Source organism: Arctopsyche grandis, chromosome 4, assembly GCF_051622035.1.
Source record: "Arctopsyche grandis isolate Sample6627 chromosome 4, ASM5162203v2, whole genome shotgun sequence".
In the NCBI taxonomy this organism is placed as follows: Eukaryota; Metazoa; Arthropoda; class Insecta; order Trichoptera; family Hydropsychidae; genus Arctopsyche; species Arctopsyche grandis.
Genome location: NC_135358.1, coordinates 9,101,583 through 9,113,792, shown reverse-complemented (window position 1 = coordinate 9,113,792; position 12,210 = coordinate 9,101,583). Strand labels below are relative to the sequence as shown.

Here is a 12,210-nt window from a genome sequence, read left to right as displayed (position 1 = left end):
GATCTTTGATCTGGTGGAAGCCCAGAAGTGTCAGACGTATGCACGCGGCCCTGATTCATCAAACGGGCACGGTGTGAATACGCCTTTATAATCACATACTCTCGCTAAAATTCTGCTCTCGAATTTTTTCCCCCGTATTTTAAAACGGAAACGATGAAAATTATCTCTCTTGGCAGAAATTGCTTTAAAATTTAATTTGTCGTTTCGTATTTCATATAAATTTCAGGCAGCGACATTAATATTCGGAAAGAACTTAATCACAATTCAGTTTGGGGACGAAAATAAAATGGATTCGAGTTTCGGGGGCGGGTTCACGCCGCGACAATTATATATTTTGATTGGAATTAATTTAATTTCCGCGAAATTCCTCGCAAGTTTCCGGTCTGGATTTATTTTGAATATTAAAACGTAATTGTTTTCGGTGGGGAAAATTGATTCCTCCAACTCTTCAGCTTCTAAACTTCCGTCGAGGTATAAAGCCTACTTCGGCACGCTTTGCAAAGTTATCATATAAAAACCGGCTAACTTCATATCTAAATCCTGAGAACTTCTTCCCAAATATGACATTATATAATATATACCTTATTGAGATAGTCAAACTGGCGAAAAACAATTTGAGTATTAATTGTAATTAACTAATCGATTCAATACGCACTCGAATGAGTAAATATTGATCTAATACGTATCCTTGCGGGAGACTTCCTCCAGGGGTTGTTTCTCCTGGGGCAACTTGGTAAAACTCTCCTCTCCCGTATTCCTGGATAAAAGTTTGAGTCTCTTGAACCCAGCACCATCTTGCCCCAGTTTTAACTCTTCGTACAGCGACGGGTTGACTTCTTGTTGCACTTGCAACAGCTCTTGGCGCAGGATCGTACCTCCAGATACCGACGGCAAATTCTTCATTACACCATTAGCAGTTTCCGCAATAGCACCCTTTATAAAAAAATAAAATAATTTGTAAATGCTCAAACTATTCACAAAAAAAGCCTAAATTACTTACATTTTGCATAACATCCGTGTTGATTTCTTTCAAGTAGCTCGGATTCTCGAAAGCAACTCCACTCAATGATTTGATCCCGAATATCTATATCAAAATTAAATTTTATCAAAGCTGAATAAAAACTACTACTACTGATTTTTTCATGGGTTTGCAATTTCTTTGTGGAACATATAAATTGTAAAAAATCAATACAATTACCTTTCTATTTCTGAGGAACCACGCCAGTCCGATAAGCAACGTGGCCAAAACTACGCAGACCAACACGATACCCACAAGTAGCCCTTTACGTGAGAGGCTGTCGTTGACAGAAGCTGCTGCCACCACGTACTTATCACCCACAGTGAACTGAATAGGTTCAGTTAACGCTGACGTACCTACAATTTCACCACCATTTAGACGCATGCGATCACCTTCACCATCAAATCCATTTATATTTCCAATTACCGAAATGATTCCCTGCTTTGATGACGCACTCATAAGTCACCCCTTCTTTGAGAGCAGCTATGCGCAAGCTCATCTCTTTCGTATCCAACTTTTCGGGTGATCGAACACCGATCGGTCTCCAAAATACTCTATAAATTTCAACCGTGTGTGGATTCTTCATAGGCCTGTCCCACCTTATAACAAAGAAAAGTAATACTCATAAATATACCCTTCGCAGTTTCGTCGCTGTAAGATAAAGGCAGACACTCACTTGATTCTGACTGAGCTCCCTTCGAGGGAAACGACCCTCACGTTTTGCGGTGGACCCGGAAGCTTGTCCCTCCCTTCGTGGAAGCATCCGGCTATTTGTTTAGTATGAGATAGAACGCACAGTCTGGCACTCAATAGAGGTTCTCCTCTGCACCAATCCAGACAACGTTTCGGCACTCCCCAAGCAGCACAACAACTTCTGTGATCTTGAACGCGATGAATCACAATTCACACAAAACGAATCTTTGCGTATTAATAGGAAACAAACTAAAATGGTGATAAATACCTGATCCGTCGGCGGCACACTTCATCAGTTTGTCAAAATCTGCAATGCATTCCGGTTTTTCTATTACTGAATCTATGTCCAAATAAAAGTTACAAGCTTCCATGCAACCAGCTGTTACGTTCTGCTCCAAGCAACACTGGGTGACGTTATGTGAGGATGCCACGTTATGTATCCTAACAGCCACCGGTTGCACAACTGACCCGAATGCATTTTCCGCATGGCAGAAATAATCGCCTTCGTCCACTTCGCTTATTTCATGTATGACCAATTTCATTATGAATTTACTCTTTTCCTTAAAATAAAATTCGTAAGTAATTACAGTGAATCAAACTGTAATGCTACTACATACGAATATATAGGTAAGAGTGTTTCTTATGTATATAAATACGTAAAACAATGTGCTTCATATGAACATGCATCGGACAAAAAATTAACACATTGAAAGAAAAAATCCATTCAAAATATATAGATATGTACATACTATGCTTAAAAAATGACACAAAATTAAAAAAAAAATGTTCTTATTGAAAAACAAAAAAAAAAATGAAATTCCCGGCATAGTGGGACCACTCTGACGTATACCCAAAACCAAAATGAAAATGTACTGTTATATATTTTTTGTTTCAATCGTAATATTTTATAGCTCAAATGTTTGGTTATATAGGATTTGAATATTTTATAGCTTTCAAAGTTGGTTGTAAAGGTGAACGTATACCCGTTTTACGATAATAACATCTCAGGAGACCTAACTTTACTCAGCTTAAGTAACGGTCGATGGGGGTAAAGTTGCAATTGATGGAAGATCACATCAGTGATTTATACAAAAAAAAATAAAGTAAAAAAAAGGAAGAGTAAGCCGAATGTATGAGTTACTCAGAGTTCATCAATATTAAATTTTGAACGCAAACAGAAGTTTAAAAACAATGAAGCGAATACACACAAAGCACACGCTACATATGTATGTACAAGTAGTTCAACGTTAATACATTTTTAAAAGTATACCTCGTTGTCAGCTTGTATACCAATGTCATACTTCGGTCCTTGTATAACCGGAACCCTTCCCAAAGGATCTCTCCAGAAGGCCATCTGAGATTGTGGCACCGAAGTAACGTTGCATTCGAAAACTGCAGCCCCGCCCAAAACAGCCATGGTCATACCGCTAGCTTGGATGATGGGTACATCTGTATATCAAAATTCGCGACTCTTTTTATTCATTATTAAAAGCTCACACCTGGAGTTTCTTCGAGAATTATTATTACAGCATTCAAAGCTGTGTCGTAAATAGGCGCCCGGGGCAAAAGTGTGTGTACGCGCAAATTATGCGCATAATTTGAAACAAGTTAATAGAATCACCGCCAAGGGAATACAAGTGTATGAACTTCCCCTCGGTGTAAAGCGATTCTCGTTATATGCGACATTTAGGAATAATCCAAAGAGCCATCGTTTCAAACGTTTCCTCGCGAGAACGTGCGGTGTATGAGCGAATAAACTTACGCGAAATGGTGATCTTCTTAGATGCCTGCATGGGAGTTCCGTATCCGTTGTCGGCGTAGCAAGATATCTGATCCATATCCCTGGTTACGTTGTGGATCTTCGTCACCATGTGGCGGGTTATCTCTTGTCTGATGAGGCGACCTATGAGTGGTAAATCGAATTTCTTATTCATTCTTGATCATTATTCACATGTATAGGTGCATACCATACCAACAGATGTACATATTAGAGTCGATGGGAAAGTAATTTCAATTTTGGTACAACATTCCACGTGGTTTCTTGGACTGCAAATAGCCAGCAGGATGGCTCGGTAGTTGCGTTTATGTTTAGCACCGAGAGATTACTGGGTTCGATCCCGTGATAATCTTTAATACTGTTGGTTGGACTTGGATATTTGTGACTCCAAGTCGATCGTTTCTTATCAGAGTTTGCCAGGCAAATGTGTGGCCAGCAACAAGTGGGACTCGAACCCTTATCCACTTTATTCGAAAGCATTATATGTCCATGCTGCTGGTTGGAGAAATTAAAAGTATAGAAAAAATAGTGGCAACTTTAAGTCGACGCTTCGGACTTTTGGAAATACCCGGTTGCTGAAATAACCGGTTTCTGAAAATGTTTGTGTCGATAATAATGCTGCATACCAAAGATAAACGCAATTTGCATCAAACCGGTCTATTAAAATCTCAATAGTCTAGTTTGACTGGATATTTTGTCAATAACTGTTATCTTGTATTCTTCCTCCCACATGATCCACCAAACACCAAACAGCGACTATCATAGATCAGCTATACGTTTAATTTGACGGGATATTAATAAAAAAAAAAAATTCATATGTATTATTCAAAATATACATGCTATATATGTACATATGTATAGGTTGCCCTAAGCGACACCTGGTTTTAAACTGGTACATAAATAAATTTAAAATTGTATTCAAATAGTGGGCAAGCTGGTTTGTCAATTTGGTGAGGGATCGTTTCAACAATGAAATCAGATAAATGGGAAGCTTTTATAGGAAACGAATGACTTGGAGTCACAAATATCCAAGTCTGACCAGCAGTACTGCAGAAATACTCAGAATAAATTACTTTCAATCAATGTCAAACCAAGACTCAAACTCAGTACCTCCTGGTACCTCAGTACCTAACCACCGAGCTCTACTGCCGCCAATGTACCTACATATATGATGAAATTCCATATGGGAAAACTCTGAAAGAATCCCCTTTAATATTCCGTTACACGGCAGAAATGTTTAATGACAATTTTATCGTGTGTGTGTGTGTGTGTGTGTATTTTTTAATTCAAAAACCGAAATTACTTTCACATCAACCCAAAATGTACGTGCAAACATTTACCGGAAACGTAGAGTGAAATCGTAGGCATCGGTGTTCCCATAGCGATACAAAGGACAGTCATACTGGAACCCTCCATAATTAGGTTAACAGGGTGAACGGTCGGCGGCTAAAAAGTGCGACAGCTCGTTGAAATCGGATATACGCAGGTACTCACAGATGTAATTTAATTTTCCGGATATTATACCTCTACGAACGCCGGATAAGCGGGATCTGTCCAAGCGATGAGTGTTTCTGAGGGTTGGCTGCTCCCCTGTGGTATATGTGCCGTCACGTATGTCTCGTACTGCTTGTTGGGACTCAACTTATCCATTGTGTGACTAGTGACACTAGTCACTGAGGCAGTGTAGGCTTCTTCGTCAGAAGACTTAAAGTGAAACCTGGCAAGCAAGTGAATAATAACGGAATTAATTTTCCCGTCGATAAGAGAACGTGAAAGTTCAAAGTTGGCATCGATTTGATTTTGCACATTCTGCCCAACCTGAGAGCCGCCTCTCGGCGAACGTGACGATTCTGCGCGATAAGGACCGTTCAATGGATCACTTTGCCATTTTGCACGAGTGGAAAAAAGGAAATGTTTATATTTACTCTGGCTGAGATGTTTGCTCCGTATCCCCGGCGAGGACTTGGAAAAGGTAAGCAAATTGAACCAAAGTGGCTGTGATCTATTTTCAGAAATTATCCCATCGTTGGCTTCCAATGAATAAAGCGAACGAAGGGTTGGACCTGCTACGAGCGGCGGAAAAGGAAAAGGAAACATTTTCGCACTGGTTCGAATCAACATTAATTTTCAAACGCAAATAAAAGTCACATCGTATACAGTATTGAATAATTTAACAAACTTGTAGGATATGATGTCGGACGGATGGCTGAAGATGGGAGGCTGCCAGCTGATTGTGATCCACGTGGCAGAATGACCGGAAACAGCGAGAGAATGAGGCGCTGACGTAACTCCGAAGATATCTTCATTAGGTCCTTAAAAAACCAAATTATTTCAAAACAAATTCAAATAAAAACAGTTCATAAATAATCTGTACCTACTTTCTTTGGAGCAATTGATGATCAAAATGCTAGAAGGCAGAGATGATCCGTGCATATTGTGAGCAGTGACATACATAGAATATATACTGTAATCCTCCAAATTCAGTTCAACAGAAGATGAAGTCGAGTTGATTTCCTGAAATTTTTCCATCATTGGTATTCGTTCAGAATATAAAGTAAAATATTGAAAAATGTTGATTACCTGATTATCGTTAATGGGGAGTTCCTCGAGAGTTTCGTTTGTAATTTTTTTGTAACGTGTCACGTAATACTGGGGATGAGGACCTGCTCTGGAAGTGGCCCACTTCAATCTAAGACTTGTCCTGTTCAGACAAAGAGCGTAAAGCTCCTCGACAGGTGCCGGTAGAAGATCGGTGCCTAGGCAAAGCGCATAATATAAGTCTAGTGGCAATTTGGCGTGAAATTCGACATCGCATTGTGAAAATAATTTCATTATTACCTTCTTCGAAGCATTGCACTATATTGCCAATGTAAGAGACACAATTCTTGGTAAGGTTGAGAGCCGAATCGAGGATTACACCGCTACAAAGGGGCGAGCACGTCTCCGGAACTCCACGTCTTTTGCAGCATTTTGCGTGATTTCTCCCTTTGAGAACAATATTAAAATTAAACTTTCGTTCAAAACGAACGTTCTATGCAATCTGTCTGTACTTCAAAATAAAATAAAATCATTCAACAAACGCAAATTATGACATATAAACAAAAATAATAGGTTATTCTGTATTAACTCCAACCGAATAATTATGTAAGAGAACTATGTACATAGTACATATGTATTAAAAGTAGTAAGTAATAAAATTACTCAATATTGCCAGTCTTCAAATCTGGCAATATTATAAGAAGTATCTCAAATAGCAAAAATCGTGATACCTTATCAATATCAAAGTATTAACAACACTCATCAAAAAGTACATACATAAGCACTTCCGTAACTTATGTACATATATTGGCAAACTACTCTCAGACTCCATAGTTAAACTAAGTATTTATATACATACATATTTACGTGAAAGATAATTGGAAAGGGTTGGCCATTTTTTGAATAGAAGGCATCAGCAAAAAAAATAATTAAAAAGTATGCATGTACATAAACATAATTGTTCTTGATTCTCTGCAATTCCACAAAATTAGTCCGCACTTATTAAGAACAAGTAGAATATACGTACATATACATCCATGGTTAATAATAAATAACAAAAAAAAACTCACCACCAACGCCACAGCGTATCAGCTTGTGGAACTCCTGACTGCAAAGATTGGCCAACGACTTCAGATCAGACATCTTAGCTTCGTAAGTACACAGAGGCATACACACTTCAGATAAAGAAACGACGACACAGCAACCACTCACATTATACGACAAGGACTTCTTTACTTCTTCTTCGAACAGCTAACAATTCAAAACTTTAATTTAATAAAAATACAAAGAAAAATAAAATAATTTTGATAAAATACTATCGCGTGTACGCACCATACTTTGCGTCTTAAAAACGATTCTTGCCGAAGGCTCACCAACACCGTGAGCATTTACAGAATTAATATACACTTCATATTCAGTATTGGAACTCAAATACTCCAAAATATAAGGCGAATGAATCTGTGAAAATAAATTTATATATATTTAAAAGAAAATGTCATAATTTAAATTTGCAGGCGTCGATGCGAACCTTTTTAATGATGGTATACGTGCTATCATCAATGGTGATTTTCCTGTAGTATACGTTGTAATATTGAACGGTATCACCCAAAGTGGTAGGAGACGACCAGTGTAAGATGGCGAAATATGGCGCAATATCAGTTACGTGTACTTTAGAGGGCGGTCCTGGCAGGACACCGTATCCTTGCAGGAGACAGTTTATGTAATCCGACATGAACTCCAAGCACCTACAAAAAACGACCCATATTTCAATTTTTATGTTGACATTCATATGTAGTTGCCCAAATTAGATATTTTTCCGGATGAGCCGCGTTCACTGGGCTAAACAGTCAAATCCGATTTATCCGGAGCGCGTTAGTAGAGTCAATTAAAATTTTAGCCCCGACCGCGTTAAATTGTCAGTTAAAAAGCAATTTCGGGCCGTGTCCGTTGAATTGTCACTTTTGGGGTTTCAGCTTTGCCCCGTCGAGTTCTATTATGACGCGAAAATAACATTTGCAACGTTCATTATTCCGGATATGAACGGGAAAAGCTCCCAGAAGACTCGACGACGACGCACAAAACTGGACCATCACATATGTGTGTATGTTTAGGTACATTCATACATACTGTTTTGGAACACATCCATCTCTCGAACCAAAATTGCACATAATATGACTGAAACACAATTGTCAAATTTTCAAAGGACACATTCATATAATATACACTTGCGAATTCAAAGCAGAGCTGTTTTCTTTATCGCATTGCAAAATGTGTTCATGTCTAGGGGAGACGAACGGAAATGCACTTATTAAATTTGCTTTGAAGTTTTCAAAACAATAGAATGTAGTTTTAACTGTCGTGAATTTATCTCTATAATAATTAAGAACAAATGAATAATTTAAATGCTTCAAATATTCATTTTAAGTGCATTATCGGGTACATTTTACGTACAAATGTATATAGTCTGGAATGGTTTAATTTCATCCCATAGTACATCTTTCGCTTTTACATATTTTGGAACAAATAGTTCAAAAGAATATATGTACATATGTTATTCAATTTAAACGTGTCAATATTTAGTAAGCGACACGTGTTTTTTTTAGATAGTTTTGCACATGTAAAAAAACCGCTAGCACGCCTAATCTATGCCGGACCAAAACGCACTCCCTGGAGTGTTTTCGGTGATATTTTATACTTAGTTTGACAGTGATCGATAACAGTGATTTCTGAAACTAATGACGCTACACATTTTTTTTACCAATGTGTCATCACGGGCGACACCTATGGTCAACTTTGTACGTACATACATACATTACTTTATCTATGTTTTTTCTTCTTTTTTTTATGATTTTATGATTTTAATGATGTTGTGTTAATATTGTTATTATTATAAGTTATTATTACTGTTATCATGTTATTATTACTGAATGACCGGCCACAGCGACGCGTTGGAGATCTTTGTAATGTCACTGTGGCTAATATGTTAAATAAATAAATAAATAAATATATACTGTATATAAATTTATATTATAATTATAAATTTGAAATTAAATTCAAAAAACGGTCACAAATGAGGGTAAGTGGCCGATTTGGTAAGAACCATTTCAGCAATGAAATCAGATAAATTGGCAAAATCTGATTTGGTAGGAAATGATCAATCTGGAGTCTGGCCAGCAACATTGGATCTGGGCTTGGACTCGTTGTTGACGCCTTAGTTGTTAGAATTATACGCAAACCACTCTATAATTTTGGAAAAACACACACATACATATATCACTGCAAATAAATTACAATAAAGAAGTAATTAAAAAGGATGCATTATGTAGCTATGAACTTAATCTGGACCTGTTTGAATCGGTTCGGTGACTATTTCGCACGTGGCGATCTTGCACACCGTATTCGCGATTTTCGTGGCAACGATTTTTATGTGCGAAATAGTCCGTTTACCATTTGAACCAGAGTAATGGTATATGTACGGTGCCAGAAATCTTCCTTATATTCTAAATATATTAAACTATGTTAGTAGAATTGTAGCTACTCAAGAGTATCTTACATATCGATAGACGAAACTTGTAAACCTCATTTTCAATAATCATACATCGATAGACATGACGTTACTGATTCCATTTACGATACACAACTAGTAATTGAAACTATAATACTGATGAAAAAATAAATAAAGTTTAAGTTTCAACACATATCCTTCACTGTAGTGTATAAATACATCCCTCATCCCTTCACACCCACAAGAGCAGATCATTATATTATACATACGTACATCGCCCCACCTGTATCCTCACAACACCCTGTCTGAAAATATCACACGGAAACACAAGATCGCTCTTTGCATATTGTCTAGCGAATTCTACCATTGGTGTCACATACTTCAAGTGCCAGTGGTGAAGAGTGGTAACGTTCCCAGTGCACAGGTCTTGGCACGGTTCTGGTAATCCGCGACTTCTGCAGCACGGTGTGTGGTCGTGCCCATTAGCGAGACAAGAGAATGCATCTGAAGCTTTGGAAGCGCAATGCAGCAGGTCGTTCTCCTGAAATGCAAGCAAACAAGTAAACTCTCTAATTTATAGTATTAAAGTACGTACAGAGTCACTGCTGCGATCATACAATACACGGCCGAATTAGCGCTTCACAAATGCTTCCAAACTAATATTCAATTACACGTCAAATGAATATGTTTAATCCTTAGATTCTAAGCTCAGAGTCTGCAGACTGTTAAATGCAGATTTACGTAAAAAAAATGCTTCAAAATTCAGTGTCAATTACCAGCGAATTTAATTTCGACCGGTCGTTTTAAGTTTAAATAGCCGTCTTTCAAAAGAAAAAGTCTCAAAGTATTCAATTGCATTTCTGTGAAAAGTTTTCCTTTTTTAAACTGACAAGAAAATTTCTTCCTGGAAATTTGATGATGAAAAGTTTATTCATGGCTTCGTTATATTTTATTTTATTAAATAAACATATTTTCCTTAACAAAACGAACTCACTTGGAGCACCATCGAGTTGTGACCCGACCCTATTAGTATAAATCTTATAATACAGGGGATAGTATTATATAAATAAAAAAGTGATTTTCCGATGAGTGCGTCAATTGACATGATTGTTGACCTTTTCTATTTGATACCATTGTCAAAAAAGGTGTGTAAACAATAAATTTAAAAAAAATCAATCCACGAATATGGGGTGCAAATCTAAGATACATTTGGCACGGCGTAAAATACAGAGCATTTTTAGTACTCACCGTAATAATCCCCTTCTACAGACGATAAATTTTGAATAGATAAAAAAATCAATATTTCGAATAAGCTGGTTTCGTTTGATTATTGAAATTCTGATTATGAAAGTTACTTTAAAAATTTTATTGCATGTAAAATAAATTTAGAAAGGTTTCTGTTAGGAAGCCATCTGACAGGTGAAGTCTGGACGGAAAAAAAATTCGAATTAAAATGACGTCCCTGCAAGATGCAAACAATGGTGTTCCAATTATAATTTAATATCCCGGGAGTCCTCTCACCACTCTATGTACTTTGAGAACAATGACAGGATGAGTCTACGCTCCCGGTTAGTCCCCCAACACCCAAAACTATAAAAATAGCAAACACATTTCTTGTATACCTACCTATAGTTATGTGTATTAATCATTAAACATTAAATTTAAGAGGATTCATCATATATCATTATCAAAAGATATTTTATTACATTTTCTGTTTTTAACCATCAACCGAGGAGATCTTCCGCTTTTGATTTTCTACCATTTTATCCTTCAAAACGGCCATTTTTTGTTCATTACACGAAGACATTTTTCCTACTCCTTAAAACTGATCTTTTACTCCAGGTAAATATCTAACCACCTTAAAAGCACGTTTCCTACTTCACCCAGATTTTTTTCATTTTGGTAGGTGCCAACCAATAGAATGAGTAAGTAAGATAAGTCGAAAATAAAAAAAAAATACTATAATGATTTTTAAACCCAAGTACGGATACTACAATTTTCTAACACATACGGATACGTTGGATCCGTTACGTACGCTAAAATTGCGTAATTAAAATAACCAAACTTCATTCCATACTTGTTTTGATAACATATTATTGAAATGGGCATTCAAAAACTCGTTAAGACTCATAATTAAATGAATGGAATGAATTTATGATTGAATCGATAGTAATGTTTGAATATAAAATATTATTTTACATTATCGTTTATTTTATTCTCAATTTATTCTTCATTTACATTTATTATTTTAATCATTAAATGTAATAAAATACAGAACTTTGAAAATGCATAATCCCATAGTAATTATCTCAGTGGGTCCAATGGACCGCACCGTTATATCCAGTTGCATTGCAAAAAATCTCAAAAACATAAGTTTTTTTACACGGTTTTTATAAGTTGACACCGTTATATCATATCATCCTTACGTAATCCAAGGATTTAAATAATACATTTAATTACATTAATTTAAGCCAGGAATCATAATTATGAAATCTTAACCAAATCGTATTTCTTCTTTTCAAACCATGAAATAAGAGATTAAACTCAAAATTACCACCACGGAAGTGAGACAAAGGACTCTAACATGCATTAGAAATCGGCATTTGAACATAAAAAACAAATAATTTTAACAAAATATTTGTTATATTTGATATTACAAGTTAAAATAAGAGCCGGTTT

General features: G+C 36.5%; 1 protein-coding gene across 1 annotated transcript in view; it reads right to left on the bottom strand.

The window, feature by feature from the left end:
- Positions 1 to 448: 448 nt before the first annotated feature.
- The window catches only part of LOC143910741 (Ig-like and fibronectin type-III domain-containing protein 1), a 28,258-nt gene continuing 16,496 nt past the window's right edge, over positions 449 to 12,210 (bottom strand). The window contains 19 exon segments of the mRNA XM_077429339.1: positions 449 to 599; positions 683 to 933; positions 1,001 to 1,084; positions 1,193 to 1,374; positions 1,445 to 1,617; positions 1,695 to 1,899; positions 1,980 to 2,271; positions 2,982 to 3,160; positions 3,474 to 3,614; positions 4,829 to 4,934; positions 5,013 to 5,205; positions 5,668 to 5,788; positions 5,867 to 6,002; positions 6,069 to 6,244; positions 6,327 to 6,473; positions 7,097 to 7,277; positions 7,359 to 7,484; positions 7,555 to 7,771; positions 9,912 to 10,072. Of these exon segments, the coding sequence (XP_077285465.1) occupies positions 449 to 599; positions 683 to 933; positions 1,001 to 1,084; positions 1,193 to 1,374; positions 1,445 to 1,617; positions 1,695 to 1,899; positions 1,980 to 2,271; positions 2,982 to 3,160; positions 3,474 to 3,614; positions 4,829 to 4,934; positions 5,013 to 5,205; positions 5,668 to 5,788; positions 5,867 to 6,002; positions 6,069 to 6,244; positions 6,327 to 6,473; positions 7,097 to 7,277; positions 7,359 to 7,484; positions 7,555 to 7,771; positions 9,912 to 10,072 (3,222 nt within the window).